The sequence below is a fragment of the Electrona antarctica genome (genome assembly GCF_951216825.1).
Source record: "Electrona antarctica genome assembly, chromosome: 22".
Classification (NCBI taxonomy): domain Eukaryota; kingdom Metazoa; phylum Chordata; class Actinopteri; order Myctophiformes; family Myctophidae; genus Electrona; species Electrona antarctica.
The window spans coordinates 39,696,142-39,719,217 of NC_136805.1; the positions used below are offsets into that span (position 1 = coordinate 39,696,142).

At 42.7% G+C, this 23,076-nt stretch overlaps 1 protein-coding gene across 1 annotated transcript in view; it reads left to right on the plus strand.

The window, feature by feature from the left end:
• LOC306915139 (uncharacterized protein) overlaps nt 1–23,076 on the plus strand; it is a 37,765-nt gene that overhangs the window by 6,029 nt on the left and 8,660 nt on the right. The window contains exons 8-20 of the mRNA XM_079492388.1: nt 121–148; nt 278–347; nt 968–1,074; nt 2,771–2,795; nt 4,508–4,522; nt 5,149–5,258; nt 5,743–5,857; nt 5,978–6,091; nt 6,415–6,568; nt 6,608–6,716; nt 7,477–7,558; nt 17,259–17,263; nt 22,139–22,467. Coding sequence (XP_079348514.1) covers nt 121–148; nt 278–347; nt 968–1,074; nt 2,771–2,795; nt 4,508–4,522; nt 5,149–5,258; nt 5,743–5,857; nt 5,978–6,091; nt 6,415–6,568; nt 6,608–6,716; nt 7,477–7,558; nt 17,259–17,263; nt 22,139–22,467 — 1,263 coding nt within the window. The remainder of the gene's footprint in view (nt 1–120; nt 149–277; nt 348–967; nt 1,075–2,770; nt 2,796–4,507; nt 4,523–5,148; nt 5,259–5,742; nt 5,858–5,977; nt 6,092–6,414; nt 6,569–6,607; nt 6,717–7,476; nt 7,559–17,258; nt 17,264–22,138; nt 22,468–23,076) is intronic.

Consider the following 23,076-nt stretch of genomic DNA (forward strand, 5'->3'; position numbering starts at 1 on the left):
GTTAGTAAGTGTTCATGACCAGAAGGAGGTACCCAGGTGCCTCCGCTTTTGATATAGAAAATGTGGTGTGATAAACCAGGTGTGACGTTCACCATGATTCATTTATATTTCTGTTTGTAGATCTGACCGCTGCTCTGTCTCCTGTGAGGTAAGGACTGCTTACTTGGTCTTTGGATGTTGTTTATAACCGTATAATGGTTCTAATCTAGGCCTTCTAGAGAAGAGAGAACTAAAGGATAAATATACAACCCACCATTCATCTGCTCATTTACTCTAGGAGATCCAGGAGTTCAAAACGCAAGGCGGAGGAACCAGCAGAGAACACGGTCCCCAAAAAGAAGTCTGTGGTGAGATGAACTGAAATACTGCTGCCGGACATCTAAACGTGTTGATCTGAGGGCTTTTGTATCATAATACAGGACATGGATGGATGGTGCTGCAGATGCAATGTGTGTGTTTGACCTGAGGCCGATTCTACAAATAAACTAAATCAGTAGTTCTCAAACTTACAAGATCTTTAGAAAATGTTCCAAAATAGCAGATGCACGAGCTCTCTTGTCACTTCGTGCAAATCTGCAGAACATGGCCAAAGCATTTCCCGGGGTCCCCATCCAACCCCTGCTCTATTGTATCAAAATGTACCAAAAGTAGAACGTACTCATGTCCCGTTTTTCAAGTGTATACAAATCTTTTGAAAATAGCCTATCTACAAGCTCACGACGCATTGTGAGCTTGTAGATCGGCTATTTTCAAATGGCCGAAATGTATATAGGGCTCATGTATGTTTTGTAGTAATAATCAAAAGTAACTAAAGTTTTCACCTAATTGTAGTTGAAGTAAATGCAAAAAATTGGAACTACTCCAGTAAAGTAAAAAAAAAAAGAACTCAATTGTATTTAAGTACAGTACTTAAGTAGTGTCTTTCCACTACTGTAAGTGTATACAAATGGTAACCTTTGTTTCCTAGATGAAGCCAAGAGCTAAGAAGAACCGGACGTTGATGACACCACTGGGTCGCACGCCGGGCTCTGTGGGTCGCACAGCTGTGATGAAGGGCTTCATTAACACTAGCGCGTCGGAACGGTCAGGCTGACCGATTTTGAAATTTTTAAGTGGATTTTCTTTGCCCATGAAGTCCTGAGAAAGTTCCCCTTGCATGACTTTTTCTAAATGTTCGATTCAAACCATCTCTGTTTTTTTTTTCATCTGAAACGTTTTGGAAATATGATTTTAGACATAATTCTACTAAAATGTCTGCTCTTTTGCGGTCCGTGGGACCGCTCTTAGAGCCCTCACCCTTTCTCCCCCACAAGCCGTGCTGTTCACACCTTCCTCCCGGCTGGAGACGGGCATTGTTCAAGCTAATGTGTCATTTGCATTCCAACCTACATGTGGAAGTCCACATGTAGGCAAACTTACATTACAAACTTACATAAACTAAATGTTGTTTTAGATGTTATATTTCTTATATGCGGTTTGCAGAAATAACGATGTCTGACTTTATTTCTCGAAACGGAAAAAGAAATATGTTGACTATACACACCATCTTTAGCATAATTATGTTGGAATAATAAAGTTTATAGCATTGTGACTATGTCGCGCATATTCATTTCATATATCAGCGCATCAAAAATATTTTTACTTTATTTTTCGGAGGGCACGCTAAACGAACAGTGTAAAAATGACATGAATCAATGACATGAATCATTCCAACGCGATAGACCTCCTTCCCTATAATGTATCCCCTCTATATAAAAATGACAATATATAACGCTAATGTCGTATTTATTTTATTGTCTCAATACAAAGATGGACAGTGTAATTGCTGCGCAAGGGTAATTAATTATAGTGACATGTGAGCGCTATATTGAATATATAGCGCTCAGATCGTCACTATAATTATAGTTTCTGAAATGAAAAAGAAAATATGGTGTGTTGACTGACTGGCGTATTGTTTCCACCTATAGTTTGGTAAACTGAAATGAAAAAGAAAATAACTTTTCTGCACGCGACCAGTGGAACTGATTTCCACGCATCACGGCTCTCTTTTTTCTCTCTCCCTCCCTCTCTCGTGGAGAGGGAGAAAATATCCAAGTAACTGACGGTGAGGTATGCGGAAGTGCATTTTAGATAACGCTGTAGCACTATTTGTGGCGGTGATGCGTCACATGACTTGATCTATCCTATGGTGTATATATAAACCGTGCTGCTGCTACGGATCTCTCTGCTGGCACAATAAATCAAATATATATAAATGACATCGATCATAGGCGGCGGCTAGGCCAGGCTTAGCCTTCCCAACAATTATGCTGGGTATTTTTAAAATATATATAGGCTAATATGTGGCTAGCCGGCCGCTCCCAAACTCCCAACTCCTTTGTCTGTAGCCTAAACTTTTCTGATTTGCACGCACGCACGCACGCACAGCTGTCGCGCATATTCATTTCATATATCAGCGCATCAAAAATATGGTGAGTTGACTGACTGGCGTATTGTTTCCACCTATCTATTGAGCATAGCTAAATAAATACATGTTGAAAAATAACTTTGAGTTGTCCTGTCGAGTTGAAACGCTGCCTTGAATTAGTTGGAATGTGACATTTAGAAGACAATGGCAAGTCGTCAACCCCCCGCCACGGGGGGAGAGGTGTGAAGAGATGCAGGGAGAGAGTGGCCAATGGAATTGCACGAAAAACACCGGTCAGCCTGACCGTTAGCCGTCATAGTAGTAGTGATTTTAATTCAGACATGCTAGTGTTAATAAGCACAGCACTCCGCTGAAGATCGACTCCATGGTCAGTGTTGGTTTAAGCCAGCGGTCCCCAAACCTTTTCGGCCGTGCACCCCCTGTTACCTCCTGACCTAGTTGACCCCCCCCCCCCCAACGCTTGGTCTCGTATTTGGCCGAAAATTATATATATATTTTTATATGATAATGACAAATAATCGCAGAATGTCACTGCACTGAGAGACATACAGCTGCTGTATACTCCAACAGCTGCTTTAAGCATCTCCTTACAACAGTGATTTACCAGATTTTGACGTTTGTCTTAAATAACACCATAAAACCGCCATCACCCTTTTCATGTCATGCACCCCCTAGAGGGCGTTGGCGCACCACAAGGGGTGCACACACCACAGTTTGGGAACCACTGGTTTAAGAGATATTACACGAGAGGGTGTTCTCTATCGTCATTAATGCACGCCTGCGGTTCCGACAGTTGCCCTTAAAACTAAGAAATGCAGAAAAAAAAAAAAAATATATTTTTTAATGATGGATGTAGCCACTACGACCACAAATGTCCCAAGAAACTAGCTAACCTAGCCACTGAGTTTTCTGCGCTCTGGGAGAAAAACACAGCAGAAATCTTTGTTTTGATTAGGTGTTCCTTTGCGCTGGTTTAATGAACGGCTAGAAGCTGTTTCAACCAAATCGGATTGATTCCTCGAAACAACCTGTTGTATAATTAACGTTACAGGATTACTGCCAATAAGAAATATTCCACTGATGACCTTCTTTGAAAATTAACTTGTTTGTAAGAGTGCAGCCTCTACGCATGTGTCTCACCATTAAATCCAAACACTTTCACGATCGTACTAAAGTGCAACCTCTCTGTCGTCTCTGCGTGTGTGACAAATTAATAATTTGTCACACACGCAGTAATGCCGTCAGCAGTGTGTCACACAAAGTGGTGACCCTTTGAATAGAATGATTATGCAATCACCACAGACTGCAAGGCATCGGTCACCGATTTCTTTTTTTTTTGTGACATCCACGCAAGTCTCTGACGGAGAGGAGTTTGTTCATAGATCAGGAAACGGCACAAATGCGTCGGATGGATTTTCCTTTGTGGCAACAGAACGGCGAAATGTAGGTCTTAAATGTAACAAAGTAACACCATTACTTTGGAAAAGGTAACTAAATGACGAATACTCTTAACACGTTAGTTTACTGCGTCACTTAAACAATGATAATAATCACATTATCTAGTCTAGAGCAGTGGTTCTCAAACGTTTTGGACTCTGGGCACCCTTCTAAATAACGTTCATCCCATGGCATCCCTACATTTCACTGATCATTATGTCATATTGCGGTACGTACGTCTTTCCACCTAAGATGCAGTATGTCACGGAGGAAAAACTATATATGGGACAGACTGAACATAACTTTATACTTGATATTTGAACCCCAGGATTATATCCCTATTTTGGGGGGGAACGTTCACCAAAAATGGCTCATCTACAAGCTAACGTGTACATGTGCTAATTTGGTGAAGACAGTTGGTGTAGATGGAAAATAAGCTCGGGTACAGAGCAACTCTGGTCCGTTTTTACTATTGACGTGATGTTGATGAATTCCAAATATTAGAGTATTCTGAGGCACCCCTCGATTTGTGCCACTTGGAGAAGCCCTGGTCTAGATGAGACTGGTTTAAGTACGCAGTTCTGGATCTGTGTGTGTGTGTGTGTGTGCGTGCGTGCGTGCGTGCGTGCGTGTGAGCGACAGACTGAGGGTGTTGTGGTAAGTGTGAGGTCAATCTCATTCCTATGACCTTGGGTCTGGGTGATCAAACGTCACAATATATTTGACAATGGGCTCTGCACACAGAATAACTCTTCCTACTCCCGGGCCCCTTCCCTATACTTCCTGCACCATTATGGTAGCCTGGCTTTTGGCCAGATTCTTTTTTTTTTGCCACCGGCAGATTTGCGTCTGGCCACTGCGAGGCTACCATTACGGGTCCATTTGGTTCCATTTGTACACTCCGTTACACACCCATACAAGAGTTATTCTGTGTTCATAGAGCCTATTCACACGGAATAATTCCAAATGACTTCAGTATCACTCACACGGTGTCTTCAGTCACGTTGGGGTGAAAGTCATGGTTCTTTTCCACCTGGGGTAGCTGAGACTTACTAAAGCGTGTGATCTCGATGCACTAGTGGTTCTCAATGTGGGGTGCAGGGACTCCCACAGGGGAGACATCCCTGGCAAAAGTTGTGTCCCCAGCCAAATGCATTAATGTGGGGATCTACTGATGTATTAAAAATTCATATTAATGTGGGGGTCTACTGATGTATTAAACATTCATATTAATGTGGGGGTCTAGGTCTACTGATCTACTGATGTATTAAACATTCTTTCAGGCCAAAGAACTCCAGAAACACGATGCGCTGCAGAGGAAACAACAGCAAGAGGAGGAACGAGCGAAGAAACTGGAAGAAGAGAAGAAGCAGAAGCAGGAGGAACGTAAAAGGTAGAGCGTCTTCAAGTGGTTTCATATGGTTGGTTTAAAGGTCCGTTTCACTTTCTAAAACACTTATGAGGTCATTTTATTGTTGTCTGCTTTGGTGTGATCCCCAGGCAGTTTAAATTGCTTCACTTAAACTTTGTTTGGTATTCATTTGATCAGACTTGCCCTCTACCATTTAACATTCATTCAGCTTCAAACTCCACAGTGAAAACTCACGTCCCTGCTTCTAGTGACTGATGTAGTCCTTCATTTTTCATAAGAACACAACTAACAGATACTGTACATTTTACCGTTTCACATTTGTCATGATCAACTGTACTTTGTCACATCCCCTTATTTTGCTAATTATTTAGGAAACAGTATTAATGCGGATGACTCCTTTCACCGTTTCATTAATTGGATCAGCCTTTAAGTCATGAGATAATCTGTTTAGCTTGATGTGTTTTAGGAAGAGTTAATCTGTCAACTTGATTCTTTGTGTATTCAGGAAGCTGCAGGAGAGGCAGAGGAGAGCGGCTGAAGTGAGGGCAGAGAAAGAGGAACGGAAGGAAGAAGAGAGAAAGACGAAGATTGAGCAGAAAAAGGCTCAGATTGATGAGAAGGTGAGAAACCTCAACCTGCTGATCTCCTTTGCTATCGTAAAAAAGTGGGCGATGTCACTCGGACCTAAACATTGTTCTGCATTTAATTAATCAACTTGGCAACTTTTCGTGTGTTTGCAGCTGCGTGCGCAGCACCTGGCAGAGGAGAATCTGAAACGCGTGCGCCTGGCAGAGGAGAATCTGAAACGGGAGGAGATGAGACTGAAGAGGATTCAACAGGATGTAAGTTGGACTGTTAACGTTACAAAGTGCCACCTCTTATTTAGAGTTAACTGCGTTGTGAGCTTTTAGATCTGCTAATTGGATGTAAAGGCTCACACTGCGTTGTAGGTGTTTAGATCTGCTACATCTAAAGTTGGATCTGCTAAATATCTAAAGGCTCACACCATGTTGTGAGCTTCTAGATCTGCTAATGTTTGCCAAAGAGTTAGTTAGTCAGTGCAGCTCATGGAATACACTCTTAACTATACATGGGGCCCATGAGGAATACAGTAGACTACGTACAGGGTTTAAGTGGTTTTGAATGTTCTCCTGGTGCTCCTGCTCCACAGGAGGAGGAGAGACGTCAGCAGGCGCTGGAGGCCAAGAGGAGGGCTGAGGAGGAGCAGGAGAGAGCTCGCCAGCTGGAGGCCGAGAGGAGGGCTGAGGAGGAGGAGGAGGAGGAGAGACGTCAGCTGGAGGCCGAGAGGAGGGCTGAGGAGGAGGAGAGACGTCTGCTGGAGGCCGAGAGGAGGGCTGAGGAGGCGGAAGACGAGAGAGCTTGCATGCTGGAGTTCAAGAGGAGGGCTGAGGAGGAGGAGAGGGCTCGCAAGCGGGAGGAGATGCACAGAGCCATGGAGCTGCAGGCTGCTGCCCTACGGTACACAATGACTACACAGAAAGGGCCCTATACCCGTTGACGCTGTCCCCCCCCCCCCCAACGGTATCTTGCGGGCGGGCTATACGTTATGCCAAGTCTTGCCACCTCCAATATATTTCGCCTGGAGGTGTGGCCATGGGTGGGTTGCACTATCCCTAAAATTGCCATCTTGCCCACACGTGTACGGGAAAGCATATAGCGGATTCTAAAACCACCTGCTGTGGAAAAATCAGTTTGGTAGAGTGCGCCTGCAATGGGAATGTCATGAGTCGGGCCGGGCGCACAACATTCAGAGGTCTCCTAATTCTCAACGAATCTCTGTGATTCTAATTGTCCTTTTAATAGGCGGAAGTGAGAGTCAAATCCTTGTGTAAATTGTGTTTTAAGATCTATTCAAAGACAATGATCTGTGCTGTGCAAAGCCATTCGCTTCAAAATGCACAGTTCTGTTGTATTAATCTATTGCACAGAATGTAACGGGTAGTGAAGGTGTTTTGGGGATAAGGCTGGTGTAACAACTTGGCCCCAAATAGTGGGTATAGCGACTTGGTTCGTATGTAGCAGTAATCTTAAAATATGTACAATTATTATAGTGGCATAAAAAAGCAGCAGGAATGTACATGCAAGGAGCTCACAATGCAACACGTTGCCAGCTGGTAGATGTGCTGCTTTTTGTGGATGACACCGTGGTTCAGTGCCCAACCAAGTATCCATTTTTCTTTACTGTTCTTGAGTTTAGTAATGAATGTTTTGTTCTCAGGGAGGAAGTGGAGGCAGAAAAGGCTCTGGCTCTTCAACAGGAGAAAGAGAAGAGAAAGGAGCTTGAGGAGCAGAGAATGAAGGTAAACAATCAGTTTGTAACTCTTCACGTTTATTTACTCATGTAAATTAATACAAAAGTCAATGTCAGAGGTTTTAATAACAAATAGCCACCCGGCATTCTTGAATGTTTACAGCAACAGTGGTGTGTCCTATTTTTTTTTACATCATACTATAATTATTTCCTCCCACAGCATGCGCATGCATGGTCACCGAATGAAATCGTGCATGGTCACCGAATGAAATTACCACACATCACGTGTGTGCATATTCAAAATAAATATGCATCCACACAAGTGAGAGCATGCAGTAAGACTGGGTCTGGGTACAATTCCAATATGCTTTGTACTGATTTTCTACTGTTTCTATTTCTAATGTTGATCACCCTGTAACTCAACCACTTTACTGCTGACTCTTTCATTGAAAATTAGACCATGACTCCAGCCTCCAGTCTAGACGAATGTTACCTTGAATTTCATAGCCTAGTTGTAGACGTAGAGTTTGAATAGCCTGCTAATTAAATGGTGTGCCTGGCGCACTTCATTTAGTATTCATTGGCACGTCTATTGTTAAATTACTGTGTGAATTGCCTCAACTATGGCTCGCAGCTCCATCCATTATCACCTGAAGAAAGACAATAGCCACACATTTCTTCACATCAGACACAAATTACAAACAGTCCACTTTCTTGCTGTTGGCCCCTGTTCCTGCGTATCGAATACGCCCCTTTGAAGGTTTCTCGGCGGCATACATACGCTAATTCTCAGCCAAGTGTGTGTGTGTGTGTGTGTGTGTGTGTGTGTGTGTGTGTGTGTGTGTGTGTGTGTGTGTGTGTGTGTGTGTGTGTGTGTGTGTGTGTGTGTGTGTGTGTGTGTGTGTGTGTGTGTGTGTGTGTGTGTGTGTGTGTGTGTGTGTGTGTGTGTGTGTGTGTGTGTGTGTGTGTGTGTGTGTGTGTGTGTGTGTGTGTGTGTGTGTGTGTGTGTGTGTGTGGGGGGCAGGCATGCAACAGGCCATACGAGTCATACGACTAACTAGGGCACTTACTAGGCAACACTAATAATGTACTGTAAATCACTGTAGTCTATCTAGGTCTCACCTAAGCATAATATAAGTTTAATTTGTGATATATTAAATGTAGTGATCACTGATCATGAATGCAATCCATTGAACATTTCAGCCCTTTGTGTCCAGGCCGGGGCCAGGGGGGCTGTCACCTGCATGCTCGATCCTTAATCATAAGATGAGATCAGATAAGATGAGATCAATCTTATTTGGGTACAGGTGTCATTGCATCAGTGAGACTCAGTGAAAGACATCTGCCCCGGGTCTCTGAATGAATAGGTTAATAATAGAGAGTATGCGCATGCTTAAAGTGAATGGCACATCGAGTGGCAAAGCAACAGGCAAAGTGAGTTTAACATTGTTTAATGTTGTTTAATGCAATCAGATAAGACTTTTCTGTGTGGATGTATAGGCTGTCAAGGCCAGAGTAGTTTTTTGCCACTCAGTAGGCGTTCCTGCATAACTTCCTGGTTTGATGATGATGTCACACGCATACCCTCTATATGTGTGTTCAGTCTATACAATATATACTGTGCGTGCGTGCGTGCGTGCGTGCGTGCGTGCGTGCGTGCGTGCGTGCGCGCGCGCGCCACCACTGTACCGGGGTGGAGTGGGATTCCCACCTTCAACCGTGGGAAGTGAGACGACGAGATGCACACACACACACACACACATCTGACCTGGTTCATTCTGATTTGTGGGTTGTCCACTTCATGGTCTCATGACTGACATTTCAAGGAGCTGCACGGAAATCAATCTGTCATGGTTTATTATGACATAACTCTCATGCCCAACTTTCTTTTTTAGAAGATGCTTCTTATTTTACCAAGGATCAGCTACTCATAATGTGCTTTTTTTTCATGTCTTTCATGAATGTGAGCGACCGTAAACACCAGTAAAATTGTACTATACCATTATCAATTGCACAATCCACAAACATAGGGTGCCTTTAAAACATAGTGTGGACTAGTGCGCAAAATGTGTTTAAGGTGCATGTAAATGCTGCCTCAATAAATGTGCGTAATACACATTTGTATGTATAGTATATGTTTGTGTATAGGTATAGAAAGGTACATCTATGTGTGGAAGAGGCAGGCATGCAACAGGCCATACGAGTCATACGACTAACTAGGGCACTTACTAGGCAACACTAATAATGTACTGTAAATCACTGTAGTCTATCTAGGTCTCACCTAAGCATAATATAAGTTTAATTTGTGATATATTAAATGTAGTGATCACTGATCATGAATGCAATCCATTGAACATTTCAGCCCTTTGTGTCCAGGCCGGGGCCAGGGGGGCTGTCACCTGCATGCTCGATCCTTAATCATAAGATGAGATCAGATAAGATGAGATCAATCTTATTTGGGTACAGGTGTCATTGCATCAGTGAGACTCAGTGAAAGACATCTGCCCCGGGTCTCTGAATGAATAGGTTAATAATAGAGAGTATGCGCATGCTTAAAGTGAGTGGCACATCGAGTGGCAAATCGAGTGGCAAAGCAACAGGCAAAGTGAGTTTAACATTGTTTAATGTTGTTTAATGCAATCAGATAAGACTTTTCTGTGTGGATGTATAGGCTGTCAAGGCCAGAGTAGTTTTTTGCCACTCAGTAGGCGTTCCTGCATAACTTCCTGGTTTGATGATGATGTCACACGCATACCCTCTATATGTGTGTTCAGTCTATACAATATATACTGTAAATGTACATGTATACAGTCTGTGAGTGAATCTATGAATCGAATTAATATATGAATGGACAGTATACTGTATATGTACAAACTATCAACAGTGAACATGAGAATGAATATATATATATATATATATATATATACACGTACACACAGCATGTACTGTACTGCAGACTGTATTGTACACATCATACAGGACAGCCAGGCCCTATAGTCAAGTATTACAACTTTCTCTGTTCAAATAAATACACCCTAGGTGAGGAGGTTACCTGCGCAAATAAATTCAGATTTTTGAGTGGTGCTAGCCACTCCTATAGACAGCTATGTGTGTCCCTGGCTTATGTGTCTGTCTCTGTGTCTGTCTGTCCTCTTTTTTTTTTTTATCATTGAGCTAATAGACTAGAGCCTGCCTGCTTGCTCAAGGGATAAATTGAATCTTGAACAGTTTCTGATCATAAATTGAATCTTGATCATCAGATCAAAATTCGTGTCGGATCTGGCATCCAGGTGAGACATGACCTTTGACCTGATCTAAATGTCTCAATAGAAGAGCAGGGAGACAAAATACAACCACCCCAATTGTAGTTATATAAGTTATATTGTGTTAACATACAGATTGGACACAATTACAATTTACTCATACAGAAAATGTTACATAGTGTCTCTTTAATGTGTGTCATCCATCCGTCTCATAGTCTCCATTATAATCAGTGGCTACAGCGGTGTATTGGCCAGGAAACTACTTGGATGGATGACAGCAATGAGCATCCGTTTGGGAGGATATTCAATGATCTCTCCGCCAACCATCTCCGCCACCTAATTGTACTCTTACACACTGATTAGTGATTAATAACAGTTATTTTACTGACAATGATTTACTGCTGAATGTACATCCTCTAGAAAGTATCTATGAGGAACCCTTATCCTCATAGATCCCCCTTAGGGCGACTGTGGCTCAGGAGGTATAAGGCTAAATTGGTCACTAAAGGGGATCAGGCTTTTGTGGTTAAGGCCCCAAGGCTCTGGAATAGCCTACCAGAGGAGCTGAGACTAACCCAGTCTCTAACACCCTCCTAAAGACCCATTTTTATAGAATAGCCTTTGCATCTCCCTGATTTGTATCTATGTTTGTTATTTTGCATTTTCTATTGTTATTTCTTTAGCACCTGTGATGTATTTTGTTATTGTTGTCTGACTGTTCAAAGCACTTTGTAACTTTGTTTAAAAAAGTGCTATATAAAAGTTTTATTATATTATCAGGTCGTCCAATGATCCATGGGTCGGCGGTTTGAATCCTGGCTCCTCCTGTCTACATGTCGAAGTGTCCTTGGGCAAGACACTGAACCGGTGTGGGAAGTGAGGATGCTGGCGTCGACTGTTTGCCGCTTCACCTCCCAATGAATGAACCATATTGTAAAGCGCTTTGAGCACTTGGAAAAGCACAATAAAAATGCAATTCATTATTATTATCTGAGGAACCCAATAACCATACTTGAGTTTGTCTCGCATGTCTCTGCACCTTTCCGGGGCTCGCTATACACTGTTGTCCAGTCAAATGAAAACAAAAATGTGCAAATGAATGTATTTGTTTACGTAAGTAACTAACTAACTAAAGTCTAGAGATGTAACGTCTGTTTTGTGTTGTTTGCCGTGAAACCGACCAAATAGGGAGGGCACTTCAAGAGGGAGTGAGAAAAAGGGAAATAGGAAAAAAAAATAGAAACCCAGAGAAGACTGTCTGTGTAGGTGCAGTGTTCAGGTTCAGTACAGTCTCTTGGTTGTATGTACCAGATGATCATCCATGATACATACAGTATGGCCCCGATAACATACTGTAAGCCCTTAACATCAATGCTACACCTGTGCCTACCCTCTATTATGAAACGTCCTCTGTGGCCAGATCAGATATTGTGCAGCGATAAAGTGAATGTACATTATGACACATGGAACATCTGTATCCAGATCAAATCCTGTGAACTGATATCTGAATATCTGGCAGCACTGTGACCATTGGCCCCTATTGCTGAAATAGGACCGTTTTCTTTCTCTTCTTTTTTTTTACCTCTATTGCCGAAATGGGGCAGTGGGTTTGTGTGTGTTAAATTCTAAATGCCCTGAATGTGGGTCATCGTTCTAAACAGTAGAAGCGATTACTCTCATTTTACTAGTCTCAACATGTACCAATAAAGAGGAACCTCGAACCTTGAGAAATGTCATTGTTTTATACATTTGGATCTAAAATGTGAAATGATTGTTATTGTATTTTTGAGTGGTGTAAACCACTCCTACAACTGGCTTTGTTAGTTTACGTGTCTGTCCGTACCAAAAAAAATGAGCATGGTTGCTATGGTCACCCAGTTCACACGGGTGTGATTTCATTACGTCAGACCACAGCTGATCTGTCTATATAAGACCTTACACCACTCAGTTCACACGGGTGTGATTTTTGTTTTACTGGTTGCATGGGATGAGGATCAGCGTCTCCAAATCTGAGGCCATGGTTCTCAGCAGGAAACCGGTGGATTGTGCAGTCCGGGTAGGGAATGAGGCATTACCCCAGGTGAAGGAGTTCAAGTATCTCGGGGTCTTGTTCACGAGTGAGGGGAGGACGGAGAAGGAGATCAGCCGGAGAATCGGAGCGGCAGGGGCGGTATTGCAGTCGCTGTATCGCACTGTTGTGACGAAAAGAGGGTTGAGCCAGAAGGCAAAGCTCTCTGTCTACCGAGCAATCTTCGTTCCTACTCTCACCTATGGTCATGAAGTGTGGGTCATGACCGAAAGAATAAGGTCGCGAATACAATCGGCCGAAATGAGTTTTCTTCGACGGGTGGCTGGCATCTCCCTTAGAGATAGGGTGAGAAGTTCAGTCACACGAGAGAGACTCGGAGTAGAACCGCTGCTCCTTCGCCTGGAAAGGAGTCAGCTGAGGTGGTTCGGGCATCTGGTTAGGATGCCTCGCGGGCGCCTCCCTAGGGAGGTCCTCGACGCACGTCCCACTGGGAGGAGACCCCGGGGCAGACCAAGGCGCAGTTGGAGGAAATACATCGACTCACTGGCCTTGGAACGTCTCGGAATCCCCCAGGAGGAAGTCACTAATGTTGCTGTGGAGAGGGAAGTCTGGAGCACTCTGGTGGAGCTGTTGCCCCCGCGACCCGACTACGGATAAGCGGTTGAAGATGGATGGATGGATGGTTGCATGGGTCAGCTAACATTTAATACAAGGCTTCATTAAACTGTCATCCTGTTGTAGTACCAAAATGACCCAGGTCATGAACCTGAGCAACATGTTACTAACGTAGAGAGTTGTTTGTAAATTTTGGTTCTTGTACACCCTGTTCTTTGGCTGATCGATTCTCTGATTGAATACTGCCAAGGGTAAAAGGATAGGTGGCCACTATAAGGGACGTCCGGGCACCTCGATGCAATATGGGCTGTTTTCTACTAAATGTAAAAAGAAAAAGAAAAAAAGTAATGTAAACATGCGTAAACATGCAACAATTAAGGTCTAATATTTCTATTGCTACAAATTGCTACAGAACCCATATATCCAGTCATTTTGGGGCATAAACATCGTAAAATCAAAATAAACAGTCTCAATGACTGTCTCAACGAGACCACATCACCCCAGTTCTGGCCCCTCTCCATTGGATCCCTGTTAAGTTTAGAATAGATTTTAAGGTGCTTTTATTTGTTTTTAAATCACTTCACGCTCTCTCTCCCTCCTACCTCTCTGACCTAATTGTGCCCTACGTCCCATCTAGAGCATTAAGGTCTGCGGACAAGCTGCTGCTGGTCGAGCTCACGACTAGTAAGAGGAGCAGGGGTGATCGTGCTTTTGCGGCTGCGGGCCCCAAGCTCTGGAACATGCTGCCCCTCCATATTAGATCTGCCGAGTCAATTGGGGCTTTTAAATCCCTCCTCAAAACTCGTCTGTTCTCCCTCGCCTTTAACTGCACCTGATTTACCTGTATATTGATTTCCTGCTCTGTGCTATTGTATGCTCTGTTTTATATTTTATTGTCTCCACCAGGCCGAAGGCATGGGGAGAGAGTATGTTTTGCACTCCGTCCGTGTGTGTGTGTGTCCGTCCGTGTGTCCGTGTGTCCGTGTGTCCTTCCGTCCGTCCGTTACCAGCTAATCTCCGGCACCGTTAACCCGGTCGATGCCAAACTTTGCACACACACTCCCTAGATGCCAACGATGAACCTCTGCCCCGCATTTTCCACAACGGCCTGTTATAGCGCCACCATGAGGCAGCTTTTCACATGTGTTACCTAAAACTGCACCGATCTGCGTGAAACGTTGCATGCACACTCCCTAGAGGCCAAGGACAAACCTTTGACCTGCATTTTCCGCATCTGCCTTTTATAGCGCCACCAGGAGGCCGACTTTTGTAAAACACATTTTTGGATATTACTCCTCCAGATTCTGTCCAAAAATCTCACAAATCGTTACACAGTATCTCTATGGTCATGTGCTCAAGTCGGATCTGTCCGATATTTCAAATTCCACCCTAATTGGCTATAATTGGCTTTCACAGTTTGCAAGATTGCCCCGTTTTGAACAAAAGCCTCAAATCATGAACACAGCATGCAATTTACGTGAAATCTTTCACACATTTTCTTACTAGGCTGAGGAATATATCCCACCCTTTTCACATTGGCCTGTTATAGCGCCACCAACAGGTTGATTTTTGCAAAACACATTTTTGGAACAAAATGCCTCAAATCATCCAATTGCCATCAAAGGCAAACATGTTTATATTACTCCTAAACATTTTGCCAAACATCTCACACAGTCCTATCCTCCTGGTGGAGACCTGTGCCCAGAAGGGCACTTTTTCTAGTTGTCTCTTTTTTCATTGTTTTATATTGCTATGCTCTACTGTCTTGTTTTACTCTGTTCAGCACTTTGGTCAGCCTTGGCTGTTGTAAATGTGCTATACAAATAAAGTTTGATTTGAATGCATGCATGCACCAGACTTCACTTTCCAACCCGTATGTGACAATCCTTTATTCCCCTAGCATACATGGGCAACTGGCGTCGCAGGGGCCACATGCGGCCCCCATCTTCACTTAATGTGGCCCTCAGGTTAATATCAGAATACTGATATTGTTGATTTGCAAACATGACCCGCTTTAATTACTTCAGTCTAAATTAGTAGCTTAATGGCTACTATTAAAATGTTATTTTCTTATGTCCAATGCATTTGTATTTAGTTCATAAAGTTAACATAACTATAATTGAAGGCATTTGAAAGGCATCGGAAGATTAAATAGAAATGTTACTTTTCAGGATTCCAATTCAAAAATAGCAAAAAATTATAATCTGGATTTCAATTCAAATAATAGCAAAAATAGCCGATCTACAAGCTCAAAACTCGTCGCAGTGCGACGAGATTGTAGATCGGCTATTTTTGCTACGACATTAATATGAAATGTGGCCCCCTGAAGTCAGTGCAGAAATACAGTGGCCCTCTCCATCGTCAAGGTTGCCCACCCCTGCACTAGTGGTTCTCAATCAAGGAAATTTAAGGAAAGACCATTACTGCATCAAAAGTAATCAACAAATTATATAATAAAAACTGGTCAAGCATTGGCCAAATTGTGAAATAATATAAGAAAGAGGCAAAAAAACAACAACAGTAAAACCGAGTAACACTAAATGTTACTGGGGGGTCCCCAGTTCAAATATGACTATTTTGGAGGGGTCCCCAGTTCAAATATGACTATTTTGGAGGGGTCCCGAGTTCAAATATGATTATTTTTGGAGGTTGTAGCCTGTTTTGCCAATTATTTGGGAGCCCACTTGCAGTATCCTCACAGCCCACCAGTGGGCCCTGGCAAACAGGTTGCGAACCACAGCTAAAAAGCACAAATGCACTATGAAGAACATAAAACACAAAGTCATGGTGCCCTCACAGTATCACGCCCATGCAAAGCACAATCAAATCCATATATGCAAACAAACATGCTGGACCGGTATACCACAATACTAAAGCCTGCACACTGTAGAACTCAACTAAACAAACACACAGTCACACTGCACATACATTGTCCCGCCCCAAGCTTATAGGCAGAGAACATGATGAAATCGCAGAATTGCTGTGTCATACGACATCACAGAATCATTGTCATGACTCATATGACATCACAGAACCCGCTGTGTCATATGACGTCACAGAATTGCTGTGTCATTATGACATCACTGAATCGCTGTGTCATATGACATCACAGAATCATTTGTGTCATATGACTCATATGACGCCACAGAACCCGCTGTGTCATATGACGTCAGAGAATTGCTGTGTCATTGTGACATCACAGAATCGCTGTGTCATATGACATCACAGAATCATTTGTGTCATGACTCATATGACGTCACGAGAACCGCTGTGTCATATGACGTCAGTAAATTTCTGTGCCGTTATGACGTCACAGAATTGCTGTGATGCCACAATGACACAGCGATTCTGTGATGTCACGTAAATGTCACTGTGAAAATGAAACAATGCACAGAAACCGAATCGCCGAGTCATTTTTTTATGTTTTTTTGTGGCTTTCGCCTTTATTTTATATAATTTTTTTATGGAGGGACAGACAGTAGGCTGACAGGAAATGGGGAGAGAGATGGGGGGGTGACATGCAGTAAAGGCCGTCGGGATCGGGAGTCGAACCCGCGGCACACTGCCAGGAATACCAGCCGAGGTGCCTGGGGCCAGACCATTGCGTGCCTTGTTGTAAAATGTAAATCCTCATAGCTACCGGCATAAAAGAAGTCGCCACACTCCACACTGCACCAACTTCTTCTCCACTCTTATCTGTCGTGCTCCTCAGTGTTGAAGTGTTGAAGTGCTCCTCAGTGTTGAAGCAGCTGGAAGTGTGATGTGTGTGTGTGTGTGTGTGTGTGTGTGTGTGTGTGTGTGTGTGTGGATGTGTCTCTATCTGTGTGTTTGTGGTGCTTCAGGCCATGTGGAGTTAACACCATTAGTACATGTGCCTGGGGGGTTGCAGGTGCTATTTTGGAATTGGAGTAATTAAAGCCGGTCATGTTTGCATGATTGGAATCAGGGCCAGCCCTCTCATCAGGCAGAACAGGCAGTTGCCTGGGGCATCATGAGGGGAGGGGGGCATCCACCAAGCAAAAAAATAAAACACACAGTGCTTTAGAACACAAGGGGGCCATGGTCATTGTTCAAAGGGGCATCACGAAAAATCCTGCCTAGGGCACCAAATTGCTCAGGGCCGGCACTGATTGGAATTATAACAGAAATTAAATAAATATATTCCAATATTAACCTGAGGGCCACATTAAGTGAAGGTGGGGGCCGCATGTGCCCCCCCGGCCGCCAGTTTCCCATGTATGGCACAGGTAATAGTAATAGTAAAGGAAAAAAAGAGAAAGAGAGAGAAACAAGAGCAAAAACAAAGTTTTACATTAATAGGATAATAAAAATAGATCAGTGTACGTACAATTCATATACATGGCAGGGATATTAATTACACCAACAGCATTTACTGTATGAGTAGCTGCACTTGCAAATCTGTCGTCTGTATGTGGTCTTCTGACTAACAAGGCCCCCAGGCTCTCTGATCACCAGGAGTTGTAGGTATATTTCCTTGAATAGAGCCAAGTAATAAATAGTTGAAGCTCCCAGAAGCATAGGGACTAGAATACTGCTTATGTTGCTATACACATGAAGTATGCTGATTGTACTAATTGATTCAGGCAGAAACTGGTTTTATTTTGCCTCAAATGTTCCGAATAAGTGTAGGGTAAAGAAAAATCTTTCATGCTTTATTTCGGTCAGATTTTCTTAGATGTTTTACAACTCTCACACATACTGAAATATGGGCTGAGGTGTGTGTGTGTGTGTGTGTGTGTGAAGGAGCCAGGGAGGGAGTACTGATGTTATTACGAACCATAAATCATAGATCCATGTCATGCAAATACTGTGTATATCCTATAAATCCTGTACGATCTCGACCCACACATGCCTTACAGCCAGAGAGCAGTACGGTGTTTGTACGGTAGGCATATTGACTGCCCGTTCTGCCTGGGTGGTAGCAGACTTTCTGGCAGGGCAGGCCTCTGTGCATGAGTTAATCCGATTATTATAGTTTCACTGGAGTTTCAGTAGGTCTCTGCCCATTCATTCAGATGTTAAAAATAGCAGACCTACAAGCTCGTAGGGCGCCACTCGGTGGCGCGCTATGAGCTTGTAGATCTGCTATTTTTCAATAGCTAAAGTATAACATGATGCTTAGTTAAAACACCAAAAGGGGTTCCCGCCCAGAATGGGTTAAAGAGGAGATAGGGGGAATTTAATGTCCAGTGTTGGACCATTGACCTTTCCGCAATTACGGAAAGAAAGCGGAGAAATTGGTCTTTTGTTTTGCAACACATTCCATTTTACGTAAGGCCTGTAAATCTCAAATCCCATTTGCTCCATTAAAAAATAAATGATTGAATAATTGATTTCTGGGAATTGCAGTTACTGCTACAATAGACCACGTTATACAGTAGTTATTATAGCATGTCTTGAAGCCATTCTCCATGAAATGTTATGTTTTGCTTCTTAAAAGCATCTCTATGGGGCCATTAAAAAAAGAAAAAGCACCACAATGAAGTGATTCATTACCGGTGTAATGTAATTGTGACGTGTACGGTTAGCATACTGTACACGTAGAGAGCCGAAGCCTGGCTGCGTCACAGAACAGAGGACTATTAACCTGTGTAGACCTGAGGGACGATTCTACAAATGCCTTCTAAATCCTGACAGTTTTCTGTAAAACCTACGTTTTTCTCAAACTATTTCATGTCAAGGAGCCCCAGAATAATATGAATTTGGCCGCTGGTTGAAAAATATGTTGTTCCAGGGACCCCCCACCAGAAGCAAAGATTTGAGTTAAAAATAGCAGATCTACAAGCTCATAGCGCGGCACTCCGAGCCGCGCAATGAGCTTGTAGATCTGCTATTTTTTCAATAGCTAAACTATAACATAATCCTTAAAAACGCCAAAAAGGGGTTCCCCGTCCAGAATGGGTTAAGTGACCTGGTCCGATCTCTGCTGTGACACAGTGCTCTGGAGTCTGTGAAAGAGGCCAGCTGGTTCCGCTGCGCATCCTTACACATCCGCTATCCCTCCTGATGAGACACATGATGCCTCGAGCGTGTCCCCGTCACCCTGGCAACAGTGGAGTAGTCTATGCAACACCGTGGCCACTTCAGCATGTCCGGGAGATTAACCTGGAGAGGGGCACATGTGTCACAGTACGATTTCAATCTGAGGCTTATAAGAGACATTCATTAGTATTTTGTGCGTGAGTGAGTATGTGCGTGCGTGTGAGTGTGTGTGTGGTATTGTGTCTAAAAGGACTATCAGAGGAATAGAATAAAACAAATACTGTAACAAAAATATACAAAAGCATCACAAAATGACGATCTCTAGTTCATTCGATCTCATCCATGATCCATCATAGCTAGTAATATTACCAATCTAGACAGGAGGAAGCTTAATTTAGGAGAGATAACTAACTTTGTTAAAGTCACCAGGCCTCTAAACATTGCTTTTGAGATTCTTGAGATTGGTCCTTTTTTTCTTCTTTTTTTTTTACATGTTTATAAGGCACGCACTTCCTCTTTATTCAGACCAGACAGTATAGTAGTAAAAAAAGAGAGATGGAAAAGCGGTGTTACTGCATTATGATATGTCATATCAGATACAGTCAGATTCGGACTTGAAAAAATAGTCACACTAGACAACTAGACCACATACTTGGCTCTTGAAAAGCATGAAGTTCAATCACTGCGGGCATGCACATGATATAACACGAGTCTCATTGACAATACTTCACAATTCGTATCTTTCCCCACAAATTAATTTGTTCCCCAATTACGCCATTTACACGGACTTAAAGGTTTGTGTGCTTGAGTTTCAGGAAAGGATGGGCCCCCTCACTGTACACTGGATAATCACTGTACACTCCACGTGTAAGAAGAACAGTAGTGCTTCTGAAAGTGTAATCAGTTACAGGTGTCAAGTGAAAAACGACGAGTCCCAGGCAGTGTTGTTTTCGTCGACTGCTACTGTTGTTTTCGTCGAATACTATGACGAAAAATGTTCGCCGACTACCTTTTTTCACTGGCGAAAACGAAATGGAAACTACATGAACACTAAGCCATGATGACTAAAACTAAGACTAAATACATTGACAATTTCGTCAACAAATACAAACTAGACTAAAATGTTAGGAAGGGTAGTGGACAAGAGATCCAGTATGAAAAAAAAAGACAAGTCATTTTACAATTGGTTTCATGCTGAAAATAGCAGATCTACAAGCTCACAACGCGTCATTGTGAGCTTGTAGATCAGCTATTTTCAGCAAGTGTAATCAGTCATTACGACGGCATCAAGGCCCGCCAAAATACATTTTAGTCGACTAAATCAAGACTAACACTAAACCATTCCAGGTGACTAAAATGTGACTAAAACTAAATTAAGTTTCATTCCAAAGACTATAACTAAAACTAAAATAGAAATTTGCTACCAAAAACAACTGTGTGAGATGTCCCAGGGGCATCTCACCAGTCCTGACTAAAACTATAAAAAGTAACTTTGTATGTTCCTACTGGCTGCTAACCGGCATTCGAACCCGGGTCCCCGTGTAGAAGCCACATTTCTACCACTTAAATATCCCCAGAAGCAACACTTCCTCATAAGGAGCAAATTCATACACGAATGAATCATGAATGTATCAATAGTTCCTGTTAATTAATGGTAACGTCACTACGACTTAACCAAAGTTAATATAGCCTATCATTCGTTTCACACGTGGTGGATTTGTAGATCTGCTTTTTTCAGTGGCTTCTATGCCCAGGAATAGGATGAGTGCTCATAGGCACGTAGTAGTAGTAGTAGTAGTAGTAGTAGTAAGTTGTGGTGGTCAGGTCACATCCCACCTATAGGACTCCAGAGGTCCCAGGTACGGGGATTTCAACTCTCAGCAATGTGTCAAAGTGGCCCTGGCCTGGGCAAGACACTTAACCCCCTAAAACTGCCTCTGAGCTGGGTTGGGTGCAGCTGAAAACTGAAGTTCCCCCTGGCATGTGATAGTTTTTTTTTTTTAAACCATAAATTACTTCACTTTACCATTAAAGGACCATTAATTAACAGCAATTTGAATTATGAATTCATGATACATTGATTTATACTAGTAAATCATAAATTAAGCGTTAATTGTGTATGAATTTGGAAATGTTACTCTTTTTTATTTTTTACCAACTTATGACTGAGCTTCAGTTAGGCAATAGGCTACTGTCAACAATACTATACTATACTATACTATACTATACTATACTATACTATACTATACTATACTATACTATACTATACTATACTATACTGTCAACCAGTATAGTTGTAGCCTACTGTATAAGTGTCCAGTGACCTGCTGTCCTAAACCCACATGGGTCTCCACTCCACTCTGCAATGCAGATAACTTCAGATAAAGTTACCTGAAACCTGCCATAGGCCTATCTATTTTAACAATCTGTAGATTGTTAAAATAACGTTTTAAATAACATACGGATTGTAGCTTTAACTCATTGGTGACGAGTGTTTTGCTTTGGTCATCACGGTTGTGACGAATTGGGAAGTTATGCAAATAGGGCGGTACTACGAACACAGTGGACACGCCTGCCTGTAGAAGTGCAGGCAATATAAAAGCCTGCGTGCTTAAGAGATGGAACACTACTAGCCACAGCCGCTCCAACATCTATTCATCACCATTACAAAAAAAATACTACATTATTTACATAGACCCATTACCTCCCGACCAAAAAGAAACATGAACGGCCACTGCAATGGCAAGGACATAGTGGCGGAGTTCCACTGCAACAACAACGGCAGCGGCTTTGTTGCCTTCATCGCCGGCATCGCCGACTTCATCGCCGACTTCATCGAGGCGATGAAGTCGGCGCTCCAGCGCAAACACGAGACGTCCCGCAAAGAGGCGGAGGACGCGTCGCGGCAGTCCTCCCTGAAGGCGGCGTTCAGCACCATCCTGCGGGACTTGGGCGAGGACACGGACCGCCAGGGCTTGTTAGACACGCCGAAGCGCGCAGCCGAAGCCATTCAGTTCTGCACCAAGGGCTACCACGAAAACATCCACGGTAATATTAAGACTTATTATACCTCTGGTTGCTGCACTGTCTGCAAGTCTGTCCTCGGTGTCCTGCTCAGGCTGCAACACGTCTGTTTGTTTGAACTACTTTCATTCCTGTTGTTGTAGTTGTGGTCTCTCTTTTAACCACTTTCATTCCTGTGTTTGGTCTCTCGTTGTAACCACTTTCATTCCTGCTGTGGGCATGTCATTATATATAGGCGATTAAAAAAGGGTTTAATACAACTTTAAAAATGTTCCCTTAAAAAAAAATTAAAAGCCAAATTGTTAAATGGGGCTTAAATGGTTAAAGATGTCTCTTTATTGGCTTAAATAAAGGTGTCTCTTTCAAATAGATAGATAGATAGATAGATAGATAGATAATAGCAGGCTACTTTATTTATCTCAGGGAAAACTCGGATATCCCATAGCTCTTACTAGCATGAAGCTTTTAGAAACACAATAATAGAGTGCAACAACAACAACAACAACAACAAAGCTACAGCATGCCCAAAGTTAAAAACAAAAAGCAGATATACTTAAAAACAAAAGCTAGTAGTCTATACTGGATTTTAATGTATTTTGGCCATGGCAAATCTCTCATTCACTCACTCACTCA